The 24,986-nt window shown below is 56.5% G+C and overlaps 1 protein-coding gene across 6 annotated transcripts; it reads right to left on the reverse strand.

Moving 5' to 3' along the window:
• Positions 1-617: 617 nt before the first annotated feature.
• Positions 618-21,746, reverse strand: STRA6 (signaling receptor and transporter of retinol STRA6). Of its 6 annotated transcripts, none has more exons than XM_038147586.1 (19): positions 21,492-21,746; positions 17,454-17,599; positions 16,635-16,788; positions 15,885-15,963; positions 15,152-15,237; positions 13,836-14,002; positions 12,517-12,683; positions 11,772-11,894; positions 10,675-10,742; positions 10,505-10,581; positions 9,674-9,735; positions 8,752-8,932; positions 6,522-6,597; positions 5,791-5,924; positions 4,906-5,023; positions 4,179-4,280; positions 3,328-3,491; positions 2,477-2,614; positions 1,165-1,517 (listed from the first exon to the last, which is right to left on the reverse strand). In XM_038147586.1, exons 3-19 carry the CDS (start codon positions 16,754-16,756, stop codon positions 1,300-1,302), a joined length of 2,082 nt encoding a protein of 693 aa, XP_038003514.1. In that variant the 5' UTR covers positions 16,757-16,788; positions 17,454-17,599; positions 21,492-21,746; the 3' UTR covers positions 1,165-1,299. The 6 variants fall into 6 exon arrangements, with proteins under 6 accessions (XP_038003510.1, XP_038003514.1, XP_038003512.1 ...); XM_038147584.1 differs by having other exon boundaries at positions 16,635-16,828; positions 21,492-21,745; XM_038147587.1 differs by lacking the exon at positions 17,454-17,599.
• Positions 21,747-24,986: the final 3,240 nt, after the last annotated feature.

Raw genomic sequence — 24,986 nt, forward strand, 5'->3', positions numbered from 1 at the left:
TTAGGGATTTTTAAAGGGATTTTATGGAGTTTGGGGATTTTTAAAGGGATTTTTTCCAGGGATTTTAGGCTGCCTTTGGAGCTGCAGGGGTCGGGATGGGCTGGGAGGGAATTCTGGGAAAAGGGAGGGAACTCTCCAAGGAAACCCCAAAGCATGGGAATCACCCCTGGCGCCCCCAAACCCTCCTGAGGGTGCTGGGAACATTCCAGAGGGAGGGAATGGGGTCCTTGGGATCCTGCAGAGAGCAGCTCTGGTCACTTCCAAGGAAATCCCAGCATGATCCAGCAGCTCAGTGCAGGGTGGGCTGAGAATTCCCAAAGGAATCTTGGGGTATTTGGGATCCACCGGGAGCCTGCTCATTCCAGCCCACAAAGTCGGGAATTCCGGGATTTAAGAGCAGGAAGAGGTGATCCAGCACCGCCTCATTCCCATCCCAATGGTGTTTTATCCCCAAAATTCCCAATTCCCATTCCCACCCTTCCCAAAGCTGTGGGAACGCGAAGGGAGCGGTTTTCCCGTGAAACCGCCCTAAAGGGGAATCACGGGATCCCGACATCCCGGATTGAATCCCGACATTCCCAGCTGGAGCAGATCCCTGAAATCTCTGCTGGGCGAGGTCCTCCCAGCCATTCCCTGGATTCAGGGCTGGGATGGTCCCAAATCCTGCCAGAAGGGGGAATATCCAAGGAAAACTGCACATCCTGGGAGTAGGAACGAGGTATCCGTTTATTCTCCATCCCCTGCACTTCCCAGCGAGGCTTTCCATGGATCCCAGCCCTGGAAAACCCCGGGATTGCCACAAAATGGGGAATGGAAGAGGATGGGGAGCAGGGCGGGATTTGATCCTTCAAAAATCGGGGAACAAAACGTCCCAAGGGTGGATGCGGAGCCCAAATGGAGCCGGGATCGGGAAGGGAGAAGCAGGGAATGGGAATTTTCTCCCATGTGGAGCTCCTGGGGTAATTCCTGGTGGTTGAGAATTCCTTCGGCCGGCTGGGAATCCCTCTGAGCTCCTCTCCCAGTTCCCTGGGAATTGTCCCCTGCTGGAAAAGCTGCTGAGAACTGGGCTGGTTGCAGGAGTGAATCCCAAAATATTTTTGGGATACTGGGAGCGACTCAGCTCCATCCAGGCTGGGCTCAGAGCTGTCACCTCTGGGCCTCGGGAGTGGCTCGGCACGGATTTAGGGATAAACCCTCGGAGAGAGTCCAGAGGCTGGGAAAGGGTGAGGGAAGCGCCTGAAATTCCCGCCGGGGCAGCTGGGGATGGGACATGGGAGATGGGATGGGATTCCCGGGAATTCAGGGCCTGGGAACGCCGAGCTGGGCACCGTTGGCTGTGGGATCGGCCAGCGCGGTTTTTCGGGAAGCGGTCAGAGAGGGGTTGTGCAGGAGCGTGTAGGCCACCCACCAGCGCGCCCGGATCCGCCGGATCCGCGCTCTTCCCGGAGCCGGATGCTTGGGATGCATCAGCTGGAGGCCTGGAAGGAGACGGGAGCAGCAGGGAGAGGATTCAGGGCCTGGAAAAGCGCCAGGAGAGCGGGAGAGGGGTTGGGATGAGGTGCAGAGGGATGGATTCCTGCTGGGAAAGGGGAGGTTGGGATGGAATTCCTGGCTGGGATGGAATTCCCAGAGGAGCTGTGGCTGCCCCTGGGAAGTGCCCAAGGAAGCCCCAAAGTGCCCAAGGAAAGGTTGGAAGGGGTTTGGAGCAGCCTGGGATAGTGGGAGGTGTCCCTGGATGGGCTTTAAGGGCCCTTCCAACACAAAGCATTCCAGGATTCCCGAATTCCAGCCCCAGCCCCATTTCCCTGGAGCCACCAAGATCCCACCACAGACCAAAAAGCCCCATCCCAACCCTGGAGCGGGATCAGCCCTTGGATGGATGCATGGATGATGGATGGATGATGGGTGATGGATGGATGATGGATGATGGATGGATGGATGATGGATGGGTGATGGATGGATGGATGGACGAATGGATGGATGGATGGATGATGGATGGATGGATGATGGATGGGTGATGGATGATGGATGGATGATGGGTGATGGATGATGGATGGATGGATGGATGGATGATGGATGGGTGATGGATGGATGATGGATGATGGATGGATGGATGGATGGTGGATGATGGATGGATGATGGATGGATGGATGATGGATGGATGGATGGATGGATGGATGGATGGTGGATGATGGATGGATGGATGATGGATGGATGGATGGATGGATGACAGATGGATGGATGATGGATGATGGATGGATGGATGGATGGATGGATGGATGGATGATGGATGGGTGATGGATGGGTGATGGATGATGGATGGAGGGATGGATGGATGGATGGATGGATGCATCCATGGATCCATGGATGGATGGATGGATGATGGGTGGATGGACGGATGCAGGAGTCCCCACACCAGCCGGAGGTCACCATCCTGTCCCTTCCCCCTGATTCCCCTGGTGGCCCCAGGTCCCACCTTCCTCCAGCTGTGTGTCCCGGGGCGGTGCCGGCGGCTCGGGCCGGCCGGGCTGGAGCAGCAGGAAGCAGAAGGCCTTGAGCAGCGGGTGGCACTGGCTGACCTCCACCCTCAGGTAGTGGCAGTAGGTGCGGTACCCTGCGGGGACACGGCGCCCCCGTTGGGGACAGCATTCCCCATTCCCACCCTGGAGCCCAGGGATGGATCTAGCTCTGGTCTCCCACAATCCCGGCAGGAAAAGCAGGGTCCAGCCTGACTCCCCTGAGGTCCCCTCCCCTTTGTCCCAGGAGATGAGGTGAAAACCCCAGAGCCCATCCCACTTTTTTGGGAATAAAAATGTAGGACCCAGCTGGCGCCACCTGCCCTAAGTGTTCCATTCCCAACGGTCTGAAGCTACCCTCAATCCCAGCAGGAAAAACAGAGGAAGGCCTGAGGTCCCTGGAGGTCCCCTGAGGTCCCCCCTCCTTTATCTCGAGACATGAGGTAACTGCTGGTGGAACCCCAAAGGTCATCCCCCGTTTTTTGGGATCAAAGAGCAGGACCTAGCAGGAATCAGGAGAAGCCACCTGCTGCCATCGCCCCATTTCCAAGCCGTCCTCAATCCCACAGGAAAAACGTGGAGGTCCTTTCCTCTTTATCCCAGAACATGAGGTGACCACTGGTGAAGCTCCAAGGTCACCGCTCATGTTTTTGGGATGAAAAGCAGGAACCAGGAGAAGCCGCGTGCTCCCGGTATCCGACTCCCATCATTTGGGGCCACCCTCAATCCCAGCAGCTCCGGGCCTCCATCCCAACGCCCCGCGGTGGGACAAGGACCCCGCCGGTGGCACGGTGACCTCTGGCCATCCCACCTGGGTCGAAGGTCTCCACGCCGCGGTGCAGCAGGCTGATGTCCAGCCGGCACAGGTGGACGGCGTTGTAGAGGCCGGAGATGACCACGCGCCACACGGCGGCCATGACGCCCACCAGGACGTTGGTGGGGAAGAGCAGGAAGGTGACGATGTACAGCGCGCGCCTGCGGGGCACACAGACCCGCGGGATGGCCCTTCCCGGGAAAACTCCGGCCACCCCAAACCTCCCGGCCCCGCCCGTGTCCGGCCCAGGCGGCTCCATCCCGCTGGGAGAAGCCAATGCCCTCCCAGTCTCCTGGAGAACCATCAGGAGCTTCTTGTCTCGTGGGAGAGCGAGGAACCGGCCAAAATGCGGGGTTGGGATTTTGGGATGGAGGCCACCAGCTCCAGGAGAGCCCTGCTGACCTGCCAGGAGGACACCTGGGTCCCCCTGTCACCCCAGTCTCGGGTGGTGGCACCATCCCTGAGTGAGGGACATCTGCCAGTGGTTTGGGATGGACTCCAGGAGAGCCTCTGTGCCCTGCCAGGGGGTGGCACAGGACACTTGAGTCCCTCTGTCACCGTGGTCTCGGGTCGTGTCACCACCTCTGAGTGAGGGACATCTGCCGGTGGTGACTGACCCCACCTGACTGATCCCAAGGAATCTGGGCTTGCCCAGCCCTGGAAACGGGGCTGGTGGAGCAGGGCCACCCTCGCCGGTGTCACCCCACCAAAATCCCGGCCAGAACATCCAGAGAAACCTCTGTGCGAGCCTGGAATTACTGCCAAACCCCCCTGGGGACAACTGGAGACAATTTGGGACAACAGAGGACAACTGGGGACGGTGGGGGATGATGGCGGTGTCCCCGTACCTGTTGGTGATCTCCTTCTGCAGGGAATGCTGCTCCAGGAACTGGAAATGGGCCAGGAGATGCTGCACGAGCACGGCCACCACCAGGGTCAGCCAGAAGGGCCTGGAAGGGCAGGATGGACACCGGGAATGTCCCAAAACACCGGGAATGTCCCAAAACACCGGGAATGCCCCAAAACACTGCCCCAGGCAGGAACCTCCAGAGGTGTTGGAAAAACCCCACATGGAGCATCCCAAACCCATCCAGGGCCATTCCTTGGGGTTTCCAGCCCTTCCCGAAGGCTCACCACATGTTCTGGAACATCCTGAAGAGCAGGATGGACACTGGGAATGCCCCAAAACACTGGGAATGTCTCAAGGCACTGGGAATGCCCCAAAACACCGGGAATGTCCCAAAACACCACCATGGGCAGAAGCTTCCAGCGGTGTTGGGAAAACCCCAAATGGAGCATCCCAAACCCCAAATGAAGCATCCCAAACTCCAAATGGAGAATCCCAAACCCATCCAGAGCCATTCCTTGGGGGTTTCCAGCCCTTCCCAGCTCACCACATGTTCCGGGTGATCCCAAAGAGCAGGATGGACTCCAGGAGTGCCCTAAACACTGGGAATGTCCCAAAACACCACGCCAGGCAGCAGAAACCTCCAGTGGTGTTGGAAAAACCCCAAATGGAGCATCCCAAACCCATCCAGAGCCATTCCTTGGGGTTTTCATCGCTTCCCAGCTCACCACATGTTCCGGATGATCCCGAAGAGCGGGGAGCTGGTGCCGATCTGGAGCGGGATCACCACCAGGAAGGTGAAGGCCACGAAGCAGAGGAAGAAAATCACCTGCTGGATCAGGAGACCTGGAATGGGGACACGGAGCGGGAATCTGGGATGGAAAAACGGCTCTCATTCTCCAAATCCCTGCACAGGTCTTTCCCGACAATCCCCAAAAAACCCCGCCAGTCCCCAAAACCAGGTCTGCATTCCCAAGGGATTGTCCCCACAATTCCTGGGGGTGGAATGAAGATTTTCCCATTTTTTGGGATCCCTCGTCCCATTCCCAGGATGATCCAGGCTAGGATGGGGACAAGGAGCCCCCGGAATGTGCCAAGGACCAGAGGTTTCCACAGGTTTTCCCACCCAAATATTTGGGATCGAGCCAAATGCAGGCATCATCCCACCCCTTCTTCCTCTTTAAATTCTCAATCCAACTTTCCTGATTTTTCCCATTTTTCCAATTACTTTTCCAGTTTTTCCCCCATTCCCAACCATCAGTGTTCCCAAAATCCGCCAGATTCTGGGGCAAAACCAGGGAATTGCAGCTTAAACCTTAAGAAAATCAGGATCCCCACCCTGTGATCCCAAAATTCCCTTACCCAGGCATCATCCCACCCCTTCCTCCTCTTTGAATTCCCAACCCAATTTTTCTGATTTTTCTGCAGTGTATCCAATTATTTTCCCAGTTTTTCCCAATTTCAAACCATCCGATGTTTCCAAAATCCGTCAGATTCCATTTGAGGAAAGGGGGGCTGAAAACCCTCTTGGAAAAGGGGTAAAAAATAGGGAATTGTCACTTAATCCTAAAGAAAATCGGGATCCCCATGCCGTGATCCCAAAATCCCGTTACCCAGGCAGGCGAAGGCTGCCTGGAAGCTGGAGAAGGCCATCCAGCAGACGAGGGATTCCCGGGAAGGCCGCAGGATGTGGGCCTTGGAAAACACATCCAGCACGGCGCCCTGGTACAGCGCCCGCAGGTTGGACCTGGATGGAAAACACCCCGGATTGATCCCGGCCCGGGAATTGGGGACAAGGACATCAGGAATGGGGGCGGGGACATCGGGAATAGGGATGAGGGAATCAGGAATGGGAACATTGGGAATGGGGACAGGGACATCAGGAGTGGGGATATTGAGAATGGGAATGGGGACATTGGGAATGGGGATGGGAATATCGGGAACGGAGATGGAAACATTGGGAATGCAGCCAGGGACATTGGGAATGCAGCCAGGGACACCAGGAATGGGGCTGGGAACATTGGGAATGGGGTCAAGGATATTGGGAATGGGGATGGGGACATTGGGAATGCAGCCAGGGACACCAGGAATGGGGCTGGGAACATGGGGAATGGGGTCAAGGATATTGGAAATGGGGCCTTCAGGAATGGGTATGGGGACACCAGGAATGGGGATATCAGGAATGGGAATGGGGGCATCGGGAAAGGGAATATTTGGAATGAGGATGGGGGTATCAGGAACGGGACTGGGGATATTGGGAATGGGGCCAGGAATATCAGGAATGGGGCTGGGGATATTGGGAATGGGAATATCAGGACTGGGAATGCCGGGAGCGGGGCCCCACCTGTGCATGGCCAGGCTCCTGAGCAGCATGGCGCAGGTGAGCAGGCAGCACAGCACCAGCGAGCAGATGTAGCAGACTGCGGAAAAACGGGAAAAATTCCTGGATTTGGGGTCGGGAATAACTCCGGGAGCGGGGTTTTGCTGGGAATTGCACCTTGGAGATGGGGATGGAAACACTGGGATTGGCATTGTGCCTCAGTTTCCCCTTTTGTCACTCCCTCCTTCAGCTCCCAAGGCGGGGTGGACAGGACAGAGCAAGGGAAAAGGGGGAGAGAAATCCAGGAAAATCCCTGGAGTGAGCTGGGATGGGCAGGGCTGGGATGGGGGTCTTGGGAAAAGGGATCTGTGGGAAAGCGGGAGGAGAGAAAAAACGGGATGAGAGAGGTTTGGGGATCCAGGAAAAGCCCCAAAAATCCTCCTTGGAGCTGGTGGGATCCCAAAGGAGGGGGGCATCCCTGCCCTTCCTTTATCCCTGGAATTCCCTCATTCTTGAAATTCCCTCATCTTTGAAATTCCCTCATCCCTGCTATTCCCTGATCCCTAGAATTCTGTCATCCCTGCTATCCCTTCATCCCTATTTCCTGATCCCTAGAATTCCCTCATCCCTCAAATTCCCTGACCCCTGCTATTCCTCGATCCCTGGAATTCCCTCATCCCTGCTATTCCTTCTTCCCTGCTTTTCCCTCATCCCTCATCCAAGGATTTCCACTCTCCAGGGATCCAGGCCCATCTGTTTGCTTCCAGCACATTTCCAAGCCTGCAGCACCTGCCAGCTCTTCCTTCCAGTTCTTCCCTCCGGCTCTTCCCAACGGCTTTTCCCGGAGTCTCTTCCCGCCTTGGCACGCGCCAGCCTGGCACAGCCCCATGCCTGCCAGCTGCTCCCGAAATCCCTCTGGAATCCACCCAATCCCTGCCATCCGCTCCCAAAATCCCCCTGGATTCTGCCCCATCCCACCCCCCGGGGCAGGAATCTTCCCCAAATCTCCCTGGAATCTGCCCAATTTCATCCTCCAGGTGAGGAATCCTCCCCAAATCCCCCTGGAATCCTCTGCATCCCATCCTCCCGGAATCCCTCTGGAATCCTCCCCATCCTATCCCTGGGGCCAGGAATTCTCTGGAAATGCCCCTGGAATCCTCCCAGTCCCATTCTCCCGGTGAGGTATGCTCCGAAATCCCCTGGAATCTGCCCCATCCCATCCTCCAGGTGGGGAATCCTCGGGAAATCCCTCCAGAATCCCCTCTGGACCGTTGATCCAGCTGGGATCGGGATTGGGATCTGGATCGCGACTGGGATCCGGATTGGGATCCAGATTGGGATCGGGATGGGTGTTGGGATGGGGATGGGGATGGGGATGGGGATTGGGATGGGGATGGGGATGGGGATGGGGGTGGGGATGGGGATCGGGATGGGGATTGGGATGGGGGTGGGGATTGGGATGGGGATTGGGATGGGGATGGGGATTGGGATGGGGATTGGGATGGGGATGGGGATTGGGATCCAGATTGGGATCCAGATTGGGATCGGGATGGGGATTGGGATGGGGATGGGGGTGGGGATTGGGATGGGGGTGGGGATGGGGATCGGGATGGGGATTGGGATGGGGATCGGGATGGGGATCGGGATGGGGATCGGGATTGGGATGGGGATGGCGATTGGGATAGGGATGGGGATTGGGATGGGGATGGGGATTGGGATGGGGGTGGGGATTGGGATTGGGATGGGGGTGGGGATGGGGATCGGGATGGGGATGGGGATGGGGATGGGGATGGGGATGGGGATGGGGGTGGGGATTGGGATGGGGGTGGGGATGGGGATCGGGATGGGGATTGGGATGGGGATCGGGATGGGGATCGGGATGGGGATTGGGATGGGGATGGGGATTGGGATCCAGATTGGGATCCAGATTGGGATCGGGATGGGGATTGGGATGGGGATGGGGGTGGGGATTGGGATGGGGGTGGGGATGGGGATCGGGATGGGGATTGGGATGGGGATGGGGATGGGGATCGGGATGGGGATCGGGATTGGGATGGGGATGGGGATTGGGATAGGGATGGGGATTGGGATGGGGATGGGGATTGGGATGGGGATAGGGGTGGGGATTGGGATCGGGATGGGGGTGGGGATGGGGATCGGGATGGGGATCGGGATGGGGATTGGGATGGGGATCGGGATGGGGATCGGGATGGGGATCGGGATTGGGATGGGGATGGGGTGGGATGTGCCCCACCTTCCAGCGCCCAGAGGAAGAGGCGGGCGGTGCGCAGCTCCGGCTCCATGTCCCCGGGCACGGCCGCGCCCTGCGAGGGCACCAGCCCGAACTGCACCAGCAGCACCACCACGTCCTTGCTGAGCCCCGCCCGCACCACGCGCAGCGCCGGCACCACGGCCACCAGCAGCAGCACGGCCACCTGCGGGGACGCGGCCGCCTCAGCTCCGGCGCCCGTCCCGCGGGATTTCGGGATTTACGGCTCGGATCCCACGGGATTAACGGCTCAAACCCATTGGGATTTTGGGATTTACGGCTTGGATCCCAGGGGATTTAGGTATTTACAGCCTAGATCCTGGAGGATTTATGGCACAGATCCCGCAGGATTTAGGGGTGTACAGCCCGGATCCCACAGGATTTTGGGATTTACAGCACGGATCCCACAGGATTTAGGGATTTACAGCCCAGATCCTGTGGGATTTACAGCTCAAATCTCATGGGATTTCAGGATTTATGGCATGGATCCCGTGAGATGTCAGGATTTACAGTTTGGATCCCACAGGATTTAGGAATTCACAGCTTGGATTTCATGGGATTTTGGGATTTACGGCTCAGATCCTGCGGGATTTTGGGATTTACACTCAGATCCCACAGGATTTATGGCTCACATCCCACAGGATTTTGGGATTTACAGCTGGGATCCTGTGGGATTTAAGGCTTGGATTCCACAGGATTTAGGAATCTACAGCCCGGATCCTGCAGGACTTATGGCACAGATCCCACAGGATTTAGGGATGTACAGCGCGGATCCTGTGGGATTTAGGGATTTATGGCTGGGATCCTACAGGATTTTGGGATCTATGGGAGTGCAGAATTCTGGAAGGAATTTTAATGCCATTCCTGGGTGACCCCCAGGATCCTCCGGGAATGTCCCTGGTGTCACCTGGTAGACAGCGACGATGGCCACAGTGACAGACACCACCAGCTTCAGCGGGATCCGGAATCCTGGAGGGAAAATTGGGAATTTGGGGTGGTGGAGCAGGATCAGGGTGTACCCAGCAAAGGGAACACCCTTTGGAATGGGATTTCCACAGGGAATTCCTGCCAGGATGGAGAGTTGGGAATGGACGGATGGCTCCAACCCGCTTTTCCATGGAAACTCAGGATACTCCCTGCCCCCTCCATGGATGGGAATGGCTCCGCATTCCCGCATTCCCGAGATTTTACCCCCTCAGTGCAGGACAATTCCCTTCTCCAGCCCCCAGCTGCTCCTGTCCTTCCCTGGCCAAGCTTTCCCAGGAAAACCATGGCTGGCCCAAACTCCCTGGAATTGTCCCAGGACCACGTTACCATGGATTTATGGGGCTTCCGTGAGGATCCCATCTGTCCTAGGACCCCTTTTCCATGGAAATGGGGCCTCCGTGGGGTTCCCATCATTCCCAGGTCTCTTTTTCATGGATTTATGGGGCTTCCATGGGGTTCCCATAACTCCCAGAACCCCTTTTCCATGGATTTATGGGGTCTTCATGAGGATCCCATCATCCCCAGAACCTTTTCCATGGATTTACGGGGCCTCCATGGGATTCCCATCATTCCCATCACTCCCAGGACCCGTCTTCCATGGATTTGTGGGCCCCTGCCCCGAGCACGGCTGGATTTGGGCTCCAACCCAGGCCGGGTTGGACGGGGCTTGGAGCAACCCAGGATTTTGGGAATGGCCTGGCTGATCCGTAAATCCCAACTGCCGATTCCATGGGATTTTCCGGGTGCCCACCTTCCTCGGGAACATAGATGTAGGAGAGCAGGTAGGAGCGGATCCGGGAGCTGAGGCTCTCCTCGATCTTGACGGAGCTGCAGGAGGCGGGAGAGGCTGACATTCCCGACCTTTGGGAATGGGATTTGCTGGGAATGGGATTTGCTGGGAATGGGAATTACCATCCTTACCTCCCCTTCCGGCCCCTCTTGGACAGCAAGGCCTTGAGGTACTTCCTGTAATAGCTTTTCCCAGAAATCTGGGAATAACAGATGGATTTGGGGTGGCAGAGCTGCCCTGGCCACCCCCTCATCCCGGGCCTATCCCGACAGGAATTCCCAAGCCCGGGCCGGCGTACGGAATGTGTGACATTGGTACGGAAAAGTGGGAATAAAGTGGGATTTTGTCCCCAAACCCCTCCGAGATCCCTCGTTCCCACCTGAGGGGTCACCTCAGGCCTTTCCCGCTTTTCCCTCCTCTCTTCCCAACAAAGCTCTGAGCTCCGGGGATTATCTGGGAAAATGAGGAGAGCCCGGAGCCGGCCTGAACGGAGCCATTGATGCCGGGAGCCTCTTGTGTAAGGGATTTATCCCGGAGGAATTTCCCGACCCTGCTGCCGGTCCAGGGACAGCAAGCGAGAACCCCCAGCAGGGGGAGGGGAGCAAGCAGAGATCCTGATCCCGATCCCAAAGCCAGTCCCGGGATAGCAGCGGAGAGCCCCAGCAGCAGGGCTGGGAGGAGAACACGTGGCGCTCCTGATCCCAGTCCCAATCCCAGTCCCAATCCCAATCCCAATTCCGGTCCTGATCACAATTCCTATCCCGATCCCAGTCAGGCTCAGTATCAATCCTGACCCCAATCCCTATCAGGCTGTCAGTTCTGATCCTGATCCCAATCCCAATCCTGCTCCTGTGGGCCAATCCCAAGTGCCTGAATTCTGAAGTTCCCCTGTCCCTATCTGTGGCTCGGGGCTGTCCCCATTCCGGAGGCTGTGCAGGAGCAGCGCTGGGTACCAATCCCGATCCTGATCCCAATCCCGATCCTGATCCCAATCCTGATCCCAATCCCGATCCCAATCCCGATCCCAATCCCGATCCCGATCCCAATCCTGATCCCAAGTTCCAGTGTCCATAGCCGGGGCTCAGGGCTGTCCCCATTCCGGAGGTTGTGCAGGAGCAGCACCAGGTAACAATCCCAATCCTGATCCCAATCCCGATCCCGATCCCGATCCCGATCCCGATCCCGATCCCGATCCCGATCCCGAATTCCGCAGTTCCCGTGTCCGTACCCGTGGCTCGGGGCTGTCCCCGTTGCGGAGGCTGCGCAGGAGCAGCACCGGGTACCAGAGGCTGAGCAGGGACAGGGACAGCAGCACGGGGACGTGGGACAGCAGCGAGTACAGCCGGTGGATCTGCGCGGGGACACGGGGTCACTGCCACCTCCCCTGGGGACACCGGGTCACTGCCACCGCCCCTGGGGACACGGGGTCACTGCCACTGCCCGGGGACACCGCCACTGCCCTGGGGACACTGCCACTGCCCCAGGGACACTGCCACCGCCCCAGGGACACTGCCACCGCCCTGGGGACACCGCCACGTCACTGCCACCACCCCAGGGACACTGCCACCGCCCGGGGACACTGCCACCACCCTGGTCACTGCCACCACCCTCAGGGACACACGGTCACTGCCACCGCCCTGGGGACACAGGGTCCCTGCCACCAGCCCAGCCAGGGGACACTGTAGGGACACACTGGGAGCCGGCCAGGGAGCCACAGCACCTGCGGGCCACTCCGGGATGTGACAACACATCAGGGCCACTCCAGGAAGCCACCTCCACTTTGGGCCACCCCTGCTGTCCTTTTCCGGGCCTTGGGGCCACTCAGGGAGATGAGAAGGAAGCCACCACCCATCAGGGCCACCCCAGGAGGTGACAAGAGAGCCATGACCCCTCAGGGACACTCTGGGAGGTGACAAGGGAGCCGAGACCCCCTCAGTGCCACCGCAGCAGGCCGTGCCACCGGCGCCACCCACCTTGGGTGCCAGGGGACATTGTGCGCGCTGCCAGGCCTGGGCGCCGCAGTGTCCCCAGGCCAGCAGGGTCCCCGCGGCGTAGCCCAGGCGGTGGCGGGGGCCGGCGCAGGCCAGCAGGGGCGAGTACAGGGCCGGGAAATAGAGCAGCGCCAGAACCTTCCAGAACTCTGCCACACCGACACCGCGCCGTCACCGGCGGCGCCGATGCCACCGGGGGGTGACACCGCCCTGGCATACTGCCACCGCCCCAGTCACTGCCCCACCCTGGGGACACTGCCACCCCCCTGGGGATACCGAGTCACTGCCACCACCCGGGGGCACTGCCGCCATCCTGGGGACAGCACCACCACCCGGGGACACAGGGTCACTGGTACCACCCTGGGGACACTGCCGCCATCCTGGGGACACTGCCACCACCCTGGGGACACAGGGTCACTGGTACCACCCTGGGGACACTGCCGCCACCCTGGGGACAGCGCCACCACCCTGGGGACACTGCCACCACCCTGGGGACGCTGCCACTGCCACAGGGACACAAGGTCACTGGCACCATCCTACGGACACAGGGTCACTGCCACCACCCTGGGGACACAGGGTCACTGCCACCAGCCCAGCCAGCCATTTCCATGGATGGGATTTGGGAATTCCGAGCCCTTTGCAGGGTGGGGAATTTGGGAATTCCGAGCCCTTCCCGGGGATGGGATTTTGGGTGTTCCAAGCCCTTCCCAGGGATGTGATTTGGGAATTCTGAGACCTTCCCAGAGCTGGAATTTTGGGAATTCCAAGCCCTACCCAGAGATGGGATTTAGGAATTCCGAGTCTTTTCCCAGAGATGGGATTGGGCATTCCGAAGTCTTCCCCGAGTGGGGATTTGGCAATTCCGAGCCCTTCCCAGGGATGGGATTTGGGAATTCCGAGCCCTTCCCAGAGTGGGGATTTTGGGAATTCCGAGCCCTTCCCAGAGTTGGGATTTTGGGAACTCCGAGCCCTTCCTAGAGCTGGGATTTTGGGAACTCCGAGCCCTTCCCAGGGATGCGATTTGGGAATTCTGAGCCCTTCCCAGAGTTGGGATTTTGGGAACTCTGAGCCCTTCCCAGAGTGGGGATTTTGGGAACTCCAAGCCCTTCCCAGGGATGCGATTTGGGAATTCCGAGCCCTTCCCAGAGTTGGGATTTTGGGAACTGCGAGCCCTTCCCAGAGTGGGGATTTTGGGAACTGCGAGCCCTTCCCAGAGTGGGGATTTTGGGAACTGCGAGCCCTTCCCAGAGTTGGGATTTGGGCGCTGGGAGCGCTCCCGGGCGTTTGCGCGGGTGTCTCACCGCGGGTGGCGGGTGTCGCGGTCGGTGTGGCGGTCGGTGTGGCGGTCGGTGGCAGCAGGGGCAGCGGGCGCGGCTCCAGCAGCAGGCGGCAGAGCTCGGAGCAGAGCAGCGCCAGCACGGCGGCGGCCACGGCGCGGTGCCCGTCCTGCTCCAGGAGATTCCCGGGGCTGCAACGACCCCGGTCGGGAATGCCCGCTCCTTCCCGCCAGGGCATTTGGGAATTCCCGCTCCTTCCCGAGGATGTCAGGAGTTCCCTCGCCTTCCCAGGGAGGGGGTGTCAGGAATTCCGGCTCCTTCCCAAGGATGTCAAGAATTCCCGCTCCTTCCCAGGAGGGGATTTGGGAATTCCCACTCCTTCCCAAGGATGTCAAGAATTCCCGCTCCTTCCCAGGAGGGGATTTGGGAATTCCCGCTCCTTCCCGAGGATGTCAGGAGTTCCCGCTCCTTCCCAGGGAGGGGATGTCAAGAATTCCTGCTCCTTCCCAGGAGGGGATTTGGGAATTCCCACTCCTTCCAGGGAGGGGATTTGGGAATTCCCGCTCCTTCCCAAGGATGTCAAGAATCCCTGCTCCTTCCCAGGGAGGAGATTTTGGGAATTCCTGCTCCTTCCCAGGGAGGGGATCAGTGGGACTTGGGAATTCCAAGCACTTTCCATGGAGGGATCAGCAGGATTTTGGGAATTCCAAGCCCTTTCCAGGGAGGGGATTTGGGAATTCTGGGTCATTATCAGGGTGGGATGTGGGGGATTCAGAGCGCTTCCCAAGGAGGGGATTTTGGGAATTCCAAGCTCTTTTCATGGAGGGATCAGCAGGATTTTGGGAATTCTGAGCCCTATCTAGGAAAGGGAATTTGGGAATTCCGAGTACTTTCCACTGAGGGATCAGTAGGATTTAGGAATTCTGAGTTGTTTCCAAGGAGGGGATTTTGGGAATTCCTAGCCCTTTGCAGGGATGGGATTTTGGGAATTCCTAGCCCTTTCTAAGGAAGGATCAGCAGGGTTTGGGAATTCCCAGTCATTTCCAGGAAAGGATTTTGGGAATTCCGGGTTCTTTTCATAGATGGGATCAGCAGGGTTTTGGGAATTCCGAGCACTTTGCAGGGAGGGGATTTTGGGAATTCCAAGTTGTTTCCAAGGATGGGATTTGGGAATTCCATGTTATTTCCATTGAGGGATTTTGGGAATTCCAAGCTCTTTCCAAGGAGGGATCAGCAGGATTTTGGGAATTCCAAGCCCTTCCCTGGGAGAGATCAGCGGGATTTGGGGAATTCGGAGCCCTTTCCAAGGAGGGATCAGTGGGGTTTTGGGAATTCCATACCTGAGCAGTCCCGGGACGCCGTTCCAGCAGCTCAGGTGGAGCCGGCGGCGCTTGACCAGGAAGGACAAGGCCAGGAGCACGGCCAGCTGGAATGGGATGGAAATCCATGGAAAAGGGTCCTGGAGTGCTGGGAACCCCATGGAGACCCCATAAATCAGTGGAAAAGGGTTTTGGGAATGATGGGATCCTCATGGAAACCCCATAAATCCAGGGAAAAGAGTCCTGGGAATGGTGGGAATGGTGGGAATGATGGGAATGGTGGGATCCTCATGGAAACCCTATAAATCCATGGAAAAGGGATCCTGGGAGTGATGGGAACTCCATGGAAACCCCATAAATCCATGGAAAAGAGACCTGGGAATGATGGGAATGATGGGAATCCTCATGGAGACCCCATAAATCCACGGAAAAGAGACCTGGGAATGATGGGAATGATGGGAATAGTGGGATCTTCATGGAAACCCTATAAATCCATGGAAAATGGTCTTGGGAGTGATGGGATCCTGATGGAAACCCCATAAATCCATGAAAAAGGGATCCTGGGAATGATTTGGGAGGAATTTTGGAGTTCTTGTCCCACAGGGAAGCGAAATCCCGGAAATCCGGGAATTCCGGGATGGTTTCGGTGGGAAAATCCATCCAAGATGAAGGGGAATGGAATGTGGGGTTGTGGGATTGGGTTTTTTTCCATGAATTTTGGGGTGCGGGTGCGGATTTTGGGGCGGATACTCACGGAAATGGGAGCCATGACGGTGTGGTACATCTGGGGGGAGATGGTGGGGTGGCATTCCGGGACGGCGTCGGGAAAAAGGCTGGAAAAATGGAAAAATCCCGGATTTGGGTGGGCATAACCCTAAAAGGGCTGGGGAAATGGGGAGAATCCCAGATTTCGATGGGAATAAATCTGGGAATGACAGGGCTGACCCTAAAAATTCCAGGGCCAAAAATCCAGGAATCTGGGAATGACGAAAAAATCCAGGATTTTTAGAGGGTCAAAAACTCTGGGGACACTTGGGGACCTTTGGGGAATATTTTGGGGACACTTGTGGGGACAATTTTAGGGCCATTATGGGGACATTTTAGGGACAGTTTTGGGGACATTTTGAGGCCAATTTTAGGGACATTTTGGGGACATTTTGGGACCTTTTGGGGACATTTTGGGGCCACTTTTGGGGCCATTTGAAGGGACATTTTGGGGACACTTTAGGAAAACTTTGGGGACATTTTTGGGGACATTTTAGGGGACATTTTGGTGCCACTTTTAGGGACAATTTTAGGGCCATTTTGGGGACACGTTTGAGGACCTTTGGGGGACATTTTTGGGGACATTTTAGGGGACATTTTGGGGCCGCTTTTGGGGCCATTTTTAGGGACATTTCAGGGACACTTTTGGGGACATTTTATGGAGAGTTTTGGGGCCACTTTTGGGGACATTTTGGGGCCAATTTCAGGGAAATTCTGGGGCCATTTTGGGGCCACTCACTCATCGTGGGGCGCGGGCTCCGTGGATTCGTAGATGTACCAGTCGGATCCCAAATCCTCATCCAGGAAAATTCCCGGCTCCAGGGGGGAATCCCGAAATCCCGCGGAGCCGTTGGGGGCCATGGCTGCCCCTCTCCCCACGGGGATCCCCGCGGCTGGAAAAGCGGGAAAAACCTCGGGGAAGTGGGAAAAATCCTGGGAAAGTGGGAAAAACAACGGGAAAGTGGGAAAAGAGCTGAGAAAAATGCTGGGAAAGAGGGAAAAATGTCAGAAAAGTGGGAAAAACTATGGGAGAAGCACCAGGAAAAGAGGGGGAAATGTGGGGAAAAGTGGGGAAAATGCCAGGAAAAGAAGGATGGGGGCTGGAAAAGTGGGGAAATACTCTGGGAAAAGCAGGATGAGGGCTGGAAAAGCGGGATGGGAGCTGGAAAAGTGAGAGGGGGCTGGGAAAATGCTGGGAAAATTGGGAAAATGCCGGGAAAAGAGGGATGGGGGCTGGAAAGGTGGGAAAGAAACTGGGTAAAGGAGGAAAAATGCTGGGAAATGGGGGGGAAAATGACAGGAAAAGCAGGAAAAAGGCTGGGGAAAGCAGGAGAAACTTCAGGAAAAGAGGGATGGGGGCTGGAAAAGCGGGAAAATGGCAGGAAAAGTGGGGGCAAAGCCTGGGCAAAATGGGAAAATTGCTGGGAAAAGTGGAATGGGGGCTGGAAGTGTGGGAAAAACACCGGGAAAGCGGGAAAAAATGCTGTGAAGAGCGGGGGAAACGCCGGGAAAAGCGGGATGAGGGCTGGAAAAGTGGGAAAGAGGTGGGGGAAAATACCGGGAAAAGTGGGAAAAACCCTGGGAAAAGCGGCTCTGGTCCCAATTCCCAGCTGATCCTGCTGCTCCCGCAGCCGGGGTGAGCCGATCCCGAGGCTCCCGGAGCTGCTCCCGCCTTTGTTTGGGTTTTCCTGGGAATTCTCGGAGCTGGAAAAGCGGCGCGAAGGTCGCGGAGGGGTGGGGGGAGGGGCAGCAGCGCTGTCCCCAAAGTGCCACCAGCGGCGACATCGTGTGCCCGGGAACTGTGCCCGGCGCCATCCCGGGAATTCCGCATCAGTTTGGTGCCGGGACAATCCCGAAAATGTCCCCAAATGCCACCTGAGGGGCCTGGGGACACCCCAGGAACAGCTCGGGAATGTCCCCATTGTCCCCGAGGCAGAGTGGCAGCATCCTCAGGGACAGTCCGGGACTTGGGGACACCCCGTGGACAGGTCAGGGATGTCCCCGTGTCCCCAGGGGAGAGCGGCAGCAGCTCCGGGATGTCCCCAATGTCCCCAGGGCCATGAGGGGACAGCGGGAGCAGCCCCGGGGTCACCCCGGGTTTGGGGACACGGCTCGGGGATGTCCCCAGGGCTGTGAGGGGACAGCTGGGGCTGGCTCTGCTCCAGCCATGGAATTCCTTCGGGATCAGGATTGGGATCAGGATTGGGATCGGGATCGGGATTGGGATCAGGATTGGGATTGGGATCAGGATTGGGATCGGGATTGGGGTTGGGATGGACCCAAGAGACCCCCGCAGCTGCCCCCCAGCAGTGGCACTGTCACCGACTGTCACCGACTGTCACCTCCTGGCACCGCCTGGCACGGAGGCCCCGGCAGCTTTTCCTGGGGTTTCCCCCATGCCAGGATGGAAAATTTGGGATTTGTGCCTCCCTTCCCAAAAATCCACCAGGAATCAGAGCCCACCCCCAACACCGTCCTTATCAGGGTGATCCCAAATCCCAAACCCCAAATCCCAGTTTGGGATCCCAGCAATCCCAAATCCCATCCCAAACTCCATTCCCAAAATCCCATACCCCATCCCAAAGCCCATCCCAAAACCCATCCCAAATCCCACTCTGAGATCCCACAAATCCCAAATCGTATCCCAAATCCCAAATCCCAGTTTGGGATCCCAGCGATCCCAGATCCCATCCCAAATCCCATCCCTGGTTTGGGAGCTGGGAATGGGGTTCGAGATTTGGAATTGGACTTTGGGAATTGGGAATGGGGTTTGGGAATCAAGTATGGGATTTGGGAATGGCATTTGGGATTTGGGAATGGGGTTTGGGACTTGCCTATTTTTTCAGCCTCCCAGGACAGAGGGAACAGATCATTCCCGATTTTTAGGGAACAATTCATTCCCGATTTTTGGGGAGCAGTTCATTCCCGATTTTCAGGCAGGGTTCATTCCTGATTTTTCCTGATTTTCCACCTCTGGAGCGCCCCAGGAATTGTCCCCCCATGGAACTGGATCCCTCAGCTCCTTCCTGACTCCCGAAATCCCCCAAAAAAGAGGCGGGAAGGCCAAGATCCCAGCGGGATCCGCATTCCCGGCCGGGCCCTTCCCAGCTCCCGCGTTTTCCTTGGAATCGGATCCCGCTGCTCCTCCCGCGACCTTGGAGCGCTCCGTGAAACTCCCGCCCATCCCCCACCCCCTGCTCCCGGGAATTTCGGGATCCGGGATAAAACCGGGAATGGGATCCAGGAGGGAATTCCAAGAATAAAATTCCAAGAATAAAATTCCAAGAATAAACGGGAATGGGAAAAGGGATCAGGGAGGGAATTCCCAGAATAAAACCGGGAATGGGATCAAGGAGGGAATTCCAAGAATAAAATTCCAAGAATAAACGGGAATGGGAAAAGGGATCAGGGAGGGAATTCCCAGAATAAAACCGGGAATGGGATCAAGGAGGGAATTCCAAGAATAAAATTCCAAGAATAAACGGGAATGGGAAAAGGGATCAGCGAGGAAATTCCCAGATCCCAGAATAAAACCAGGAATGGGAACAGGGGATCCAGAATAAAACCAGGAAGGGAAAAGGGATCCAGGAGGGAATTCCCAGAATAAAACCAGGAATGGGATCCAGGAGGGGATTCCCAAATCCCAGAATAAAACTGGGAATGTGAGAGGGGATCTGGGAGGCAATTCCTAGAATAAAACTGGGAATGGGATCCAGGAGGGGATTCCCAAATCCCAGAATAAAACCGGGAATGGGAAAAGGGGATCCAGGAGAGAATTCCCAACTCCTGGAATAAAACTGGGAAGAGGAGAAGGATTCGGGAGGGAATTCCCAGAATAAAACCAGGAATGGAAAAGGGCCCAGGAAGGAATTCCCAGATCCCAATCCAGTTTTTAATCAAAATGATCCAAATTTCATTCCAGGGTTTTCCAGGGAATTCTTGGGCCAGGGGTTGGGATCGTCAGGATTGCCCTTAATTCCCAATGCTGATCCCTGCAAATCCTACAAATGGGTTTAGGGACGGATCCCACCCCAGCAGCCCCCAGGAGACCCCAAACTCAGCGACCCAGCCCCAAAACGATCCCAAAAAAGCTGCGGGAACAAAGGCGTGAAGCTCCTGAACCCCTAAAGCCTCTCCCAGGTTTGCCTTTTTGGGAAAAGCCTCTGGAAAAGCAACCCTGGAGTGCTCCAAACCCCACAAACATCCCAGAGATTCCCAAAGGATTCTGGGACCATCCCAAGGGATTGAGGAGCTCCTGGAGCTGCTTTTCCCAACCCCATTCCTGAGCCCACCCCAAAAGCCCCACGGTTCCCCCGTTCCCAAAATCCCAGGAGACCCAGGAGCTGCTCCAGCTTTTCCCAACCCCATTCCCGACCCCATACCTGACCCCATTCCCAATCCCATTCCCATTCTCCTTGATCCCACCCTAAAATTCCCCCCAAAATCCCCAGTGTTCCCCCATTCCCAAAATCCTGGGAGCTGCTCCAGCTCTTCCCAACCCCATTCCCAAACCCATTCCCAACCCCATTCCTGACCCCATTCCCAACCCCATTCCCATTCTCCTTGGTCCCACCCCAAATATCCCCCCAAATCCCCACAGTTCCCCCAAATCCCCAGAGTTCCCCCATTCCCAGAATCCTGGGAGCTGCTCCAGCTTTTCCCAACCCCATTCCCAACCCCCTTCCCGACCCCATTCCCACTCCCATTCCTATTCCCAACCCCATTCCTGGTTTTCCTTGATCCCATCCCAAAGTTTCCCCAAAATCCCCACAGTTCCCCCATTCCCAGAATCCCAAATCCTGATCCTGGGATTCTGCAGACCCCAGGAAATCGGGAGTTAAACTCTTGCTGGGGGATGGAGTTTGGGATTTTTGGGATTTTTGGGAATTTCCACACCCCCCCCCCCCCCCCCCCCGGGCAGGATTTGGGTCCTCTGGGGGTGAAATCCCTGCTAGGGGGTGGAATTTGGGATTTTTTGGGGGGATTTCTCTGGTCCTGGAATGCTGGAGACCCCAGGCAAAGGGAAACCGGGGGTGAAATCCCTGCTGAGGGTAGAATTTGGGATTTTTGGGAATTCCTGCACCCACTGGGCGGGATTTGGCTTCGTTGGGGTTGAAACCCCTGCTGAGGGGGGCTGGAATTTGGGATTTTAGGGATTTTCCTGATCCTGGGATCCTGTAGCCCCCGGGAAAAGGGAACCCGGGGGTTAAACCCCTGCTGGGGGGGCGGAATTTGGGATTTCTGGGAATTCCCGCACCCCCCGGGAAGGATTTGGGTCCGCTGGGGGTTAAATTCCTCCTGGGGGGGGGCGGAATTTGGGATTTATTTTCATTTTCCTGCTCCCGGGATTCCGCCGCCCCCAGGGAAGAGAAAACCAGGATGAAATCCCTGGGTTTTTTTGGGGGGGGTCGGAATTTGGGATTTTTGGGGGATTTTTGGGAATTCCCTCACACACACACACACACACACCCCCGGGCAAGATTTGATCCCAAATTCCCACCCTGGAATTTCTCAGCCGAGCCGGGAGACGAAACCACCCCAACACCACAAAAAGGGGGAAGGGGAAAAGAGGGAAAAATCCCAAATCCCGCTTTACCTTCCCCTTCTTCCCTTCTCGCCCTCCTTCCGGCCGCGCCTGCGGCTCCCCCGGCGAGCCGGGCTTTGCTAAGCTCGGTCTAAAGGCCGGCCCGGCCCGGCCATGCAGCGCGGGAGGCTCCGCAGGCTCCGGGAACCGCGGGAACTCGGGGATTTTGGGAAAACTTTGGGATCTTTATCCCCTCCATGGAGCCTTGGCCGGGGGCCACGCGCGGGGCTTTAGGGATTTAAACCCGGCCCAGCGGGGTTTGGGGCCGAGCTCTGGGGGGGAGGAGGCGGCTCCGAGCTTTTCCCGGGATTTGGGATTTGCTGGGATGGACGGGGGATGTCGGGAATGGGATGGGAACTTTGGGATGAGGAGCGGCGGGAGCGGAGCGCCGTCCTTTGCCCGAATCCCACAGATTCCTTGGGGTTTTTCGGGAATTTGGGGCTAAACCCCCCTGGGGGCTGGGATGATCCCACAGGGATTGGGATGGGAACATCCCTCGTTCCTACCGGGATCCAATCCAGGGGAAGCTGAGCCCAATCCTTTCCCCTAAATCCCCAAATCCCACAGTTCCAGTGGGATTTCTTGGGAATTTGGGGGCAAACTCCCCTGGGATAGAGGGGGAAGGGCAAAGATTGGGATTGGGACCGGGATGATCCCACAGGGATCGGGATGGGCAAAACTGAGCCCGATCCTTTCCCCAGATCCCCAGGTTTTATTGGGGTTTTTGGGAATTTTGGGGAAAACCTCCTTGGGATGGAGGGGGCAGGGCAGGGGAAGCTGAGATCGATCCTTTCCCCTAAATCCCACAAATTCATCGGGGTTTTTTGGGAATTTGGGGCCAAACCCGCTGGGATGGAGAGGGAAGCCTCTCCATGGGATGGAGGGGTTGGGGTGATCCCACAGGGATTGGGATGGGCAAAGCTGAGCCCCATCCTTTCCCCTAAATCCCACAAATTTATTGGGGTTTCCTGGGAATTTGGAGCCAAACCTGCTTGGGATGGAGGGGGAACGCAAGGATTGGGATGATCCCACAGGGATTGGGATGGGAACATCCCTCATTCCTGCCAGGATCAAATCCAGGGGAAGCTGAGCCCGATCCTGTCCCCAGATCCCCAAATCCCGGGGTTTTCTTACGATTTCTTGGGAATTCAGGAATCCTTTCCCCAAATTCCCCAAACCCTACAGGTTTTTTTTGGGGATTTTGTCTCTCCTGGCGTACCTGGGAAGGGAATTTGGGGGAAAATATCCCTGAGATGGAGGGGGGAGTGCAGGGATTGGGATGATCCCACAGGGATTGGGATGATCCCACAAGGATCAGGATGCACAAAGCGAGCCAGATCCTTTTCCCAAACCCCAAATCCTGCCATTTTCTTGGGATTTCTTGGGAATTTGGGAACACCAAACCCTAGGATCATCCCCAGGGATCCCACAGAGAACGTGGGAAAGGGACGGAGAAGATTTTGGGATGCCAAGAGGGTGGGAGCAGCCCTGAGCCCATCCTCCATCCCACAAATCCCGGAGCTCGGGGAAAAACCTCGGGAATGCGGACAAATCCCCACACGTGACGCCAAATCCCGGCAAAATTCATCCGGGCGGAAAATCCCGTTGAATTTTTAGCCCAAGCCTCGTGACCCCGAGGGATCTTTGGGATTTGTTTTGCTTTTCCCATTTTTCCCAGGGTTGTTGTTAAAGGGAAAACGCTGCTGGAGGATCCCGAAGGAGATTCCTGGGAAATGGTTGGAATTCCGAGTCCTCAGGGGCTTTCCTTAATCCCAAATGAAAATATTACCGGGGAAATTCATCCCAATTCCTGCTGGGATCACCAAACCCCTCCAGATATCCTGGAAAAGTTGGAATTCCAGGAATTCCAGGAGTTTGGGTTTTTTTCCTGGGAAAGGGGCTTGGATTTGGGACTGCCGGGATGTCGAGGGTGGCCCTGGAAAAGCAGGAATGGGAAAAGCAGGACAAGCATCCCAGATTATCCAGGGACATGTCCAGGGATGGGAATTCCGGGGAATTCCCTTGGGAGTTTCCGGGCATGGGGAATTCCCATTTTTCCAGTTTTATCCTGGAGCACTGGACAATGATCCAGGGAATTCCAGTGTCATCTGCCTCATCCTCATCCCAATTCCATGGGATCCTCATCCTGAATTCCATGGAATCCTCATCCCAATTCCATGGAATCCTCATCCCAATTCTGTGGGATCCCTTAGGATCTTCGTCTCGATATCCATGGAATCCTCATCCCGATTCCCACCTCGTCCCAATTTCTGGGAATTCTCATCCTAATTTTTGCCTCATCCTCATCCCAATTCTTTCCTCATCCCAATTTCCATGGAATCCTCATCCCGATTTCTGTGGGATCCTTATCCCAAAATCCACCTCATCCCAAATTCTGTCTTATCCCGATTTCCAGCTCATCTCAATTTCCAACTCATCCCAAGGCCCTCCTCATCCCAAATGCCGTGGAATCCTCATCCTGATTCCCACCTCATCCCAATTTCTGTGGCATCTTCATCCCAAATTCTGCCTCATCCCGATTTCTGTGGAATCCTCATCCCAATTTTTGCCTCATCCTCATCCCAATCCCCTCCTCATCCCTATTTCCGTGGCATCCTCATCCTGAATTCCACCTCCTCCTTATCCCGATTTCCATGGGATCCTCATCCCAAATTCTGCCTTATCCCAATTCCCACCTATCCCAAAGGACCAGGACATGCTGGAGGCTTCCAGGGGGTGTGGGATTCATTTGGGAATTCCATACGAGGGATTTTGGGGCTGGGATTTTGGGATCAGGAATTTGGGCTGGAATTCTGGGGCTGGAAATTTTTGGGGTTGGAATTTTGGTGCCAGGGTTTTGGGGCTGGACTTCTGGGTCTGGGATTTTGGGATCAGGGATTTTGGGGCTGGAATTCTGGCTCCGTGCTTTGCAGGTGCCTGGGAATCCCCAAAAAATATCCCAAAAATTCCCCTCCCCCCTCCCCGGGGCCTCCTGCGCCATTTGATCCCAGCCCTCTTCCCCAGGATAATCCTGTTGTTTCAGGCCTGGAATGTGGGATTTTCATGGAATGTGGAACTGTCTGGGACAGGAGCCACCTGCGGGCCTGGCTCGCCTTTCATCCCGAAAAAATGTGGGAACTTCATCCCAAAAAAATGTGGGAACGGGCCCTGGAGGAGGCTCCAGCATTCCCGAGAAACTCTGAAATTCCTGGGAATGGGATGGGATGGGATGGATCAGGGGTGGATCCTGAATCCACGTGGCTGATCCAGAATTTGGGAATCTGTCCCCAAATTCCCAGGATCCGGAATTTGGGAACCTCTCCCCAAATCCAGATGTGGCTGATCCAGAATTTCTAGAGTCTTTCCCTGAATTCCCAGGATTTGGCTGATCCAGAATTTGGGAATCTCTCCCTGAATTCCAGCAGGGCTAGGGGTATCCAGAATTTGGGAATCTCTCCCTGAATTTCCAGGATTTGGAGGATCCAGAATTTGGGAATCTCTCCCTGA

This window comes from Motacilla alba, chromosome 10 (assembly GCF_015832195.1).
Source record: "Motacilla alba alba isolate MOTALB_02 chromosome 10, Motacilla_alba_V1.0_pri, whole genome shotgun sequence".
NCBI classification, from domain to species: domain Eukaryota; kingdom Metazoa; phylum Chordata; class Aves; order Passeriformes; family Motacillidae; genus Motacilla; species Motacilla alba.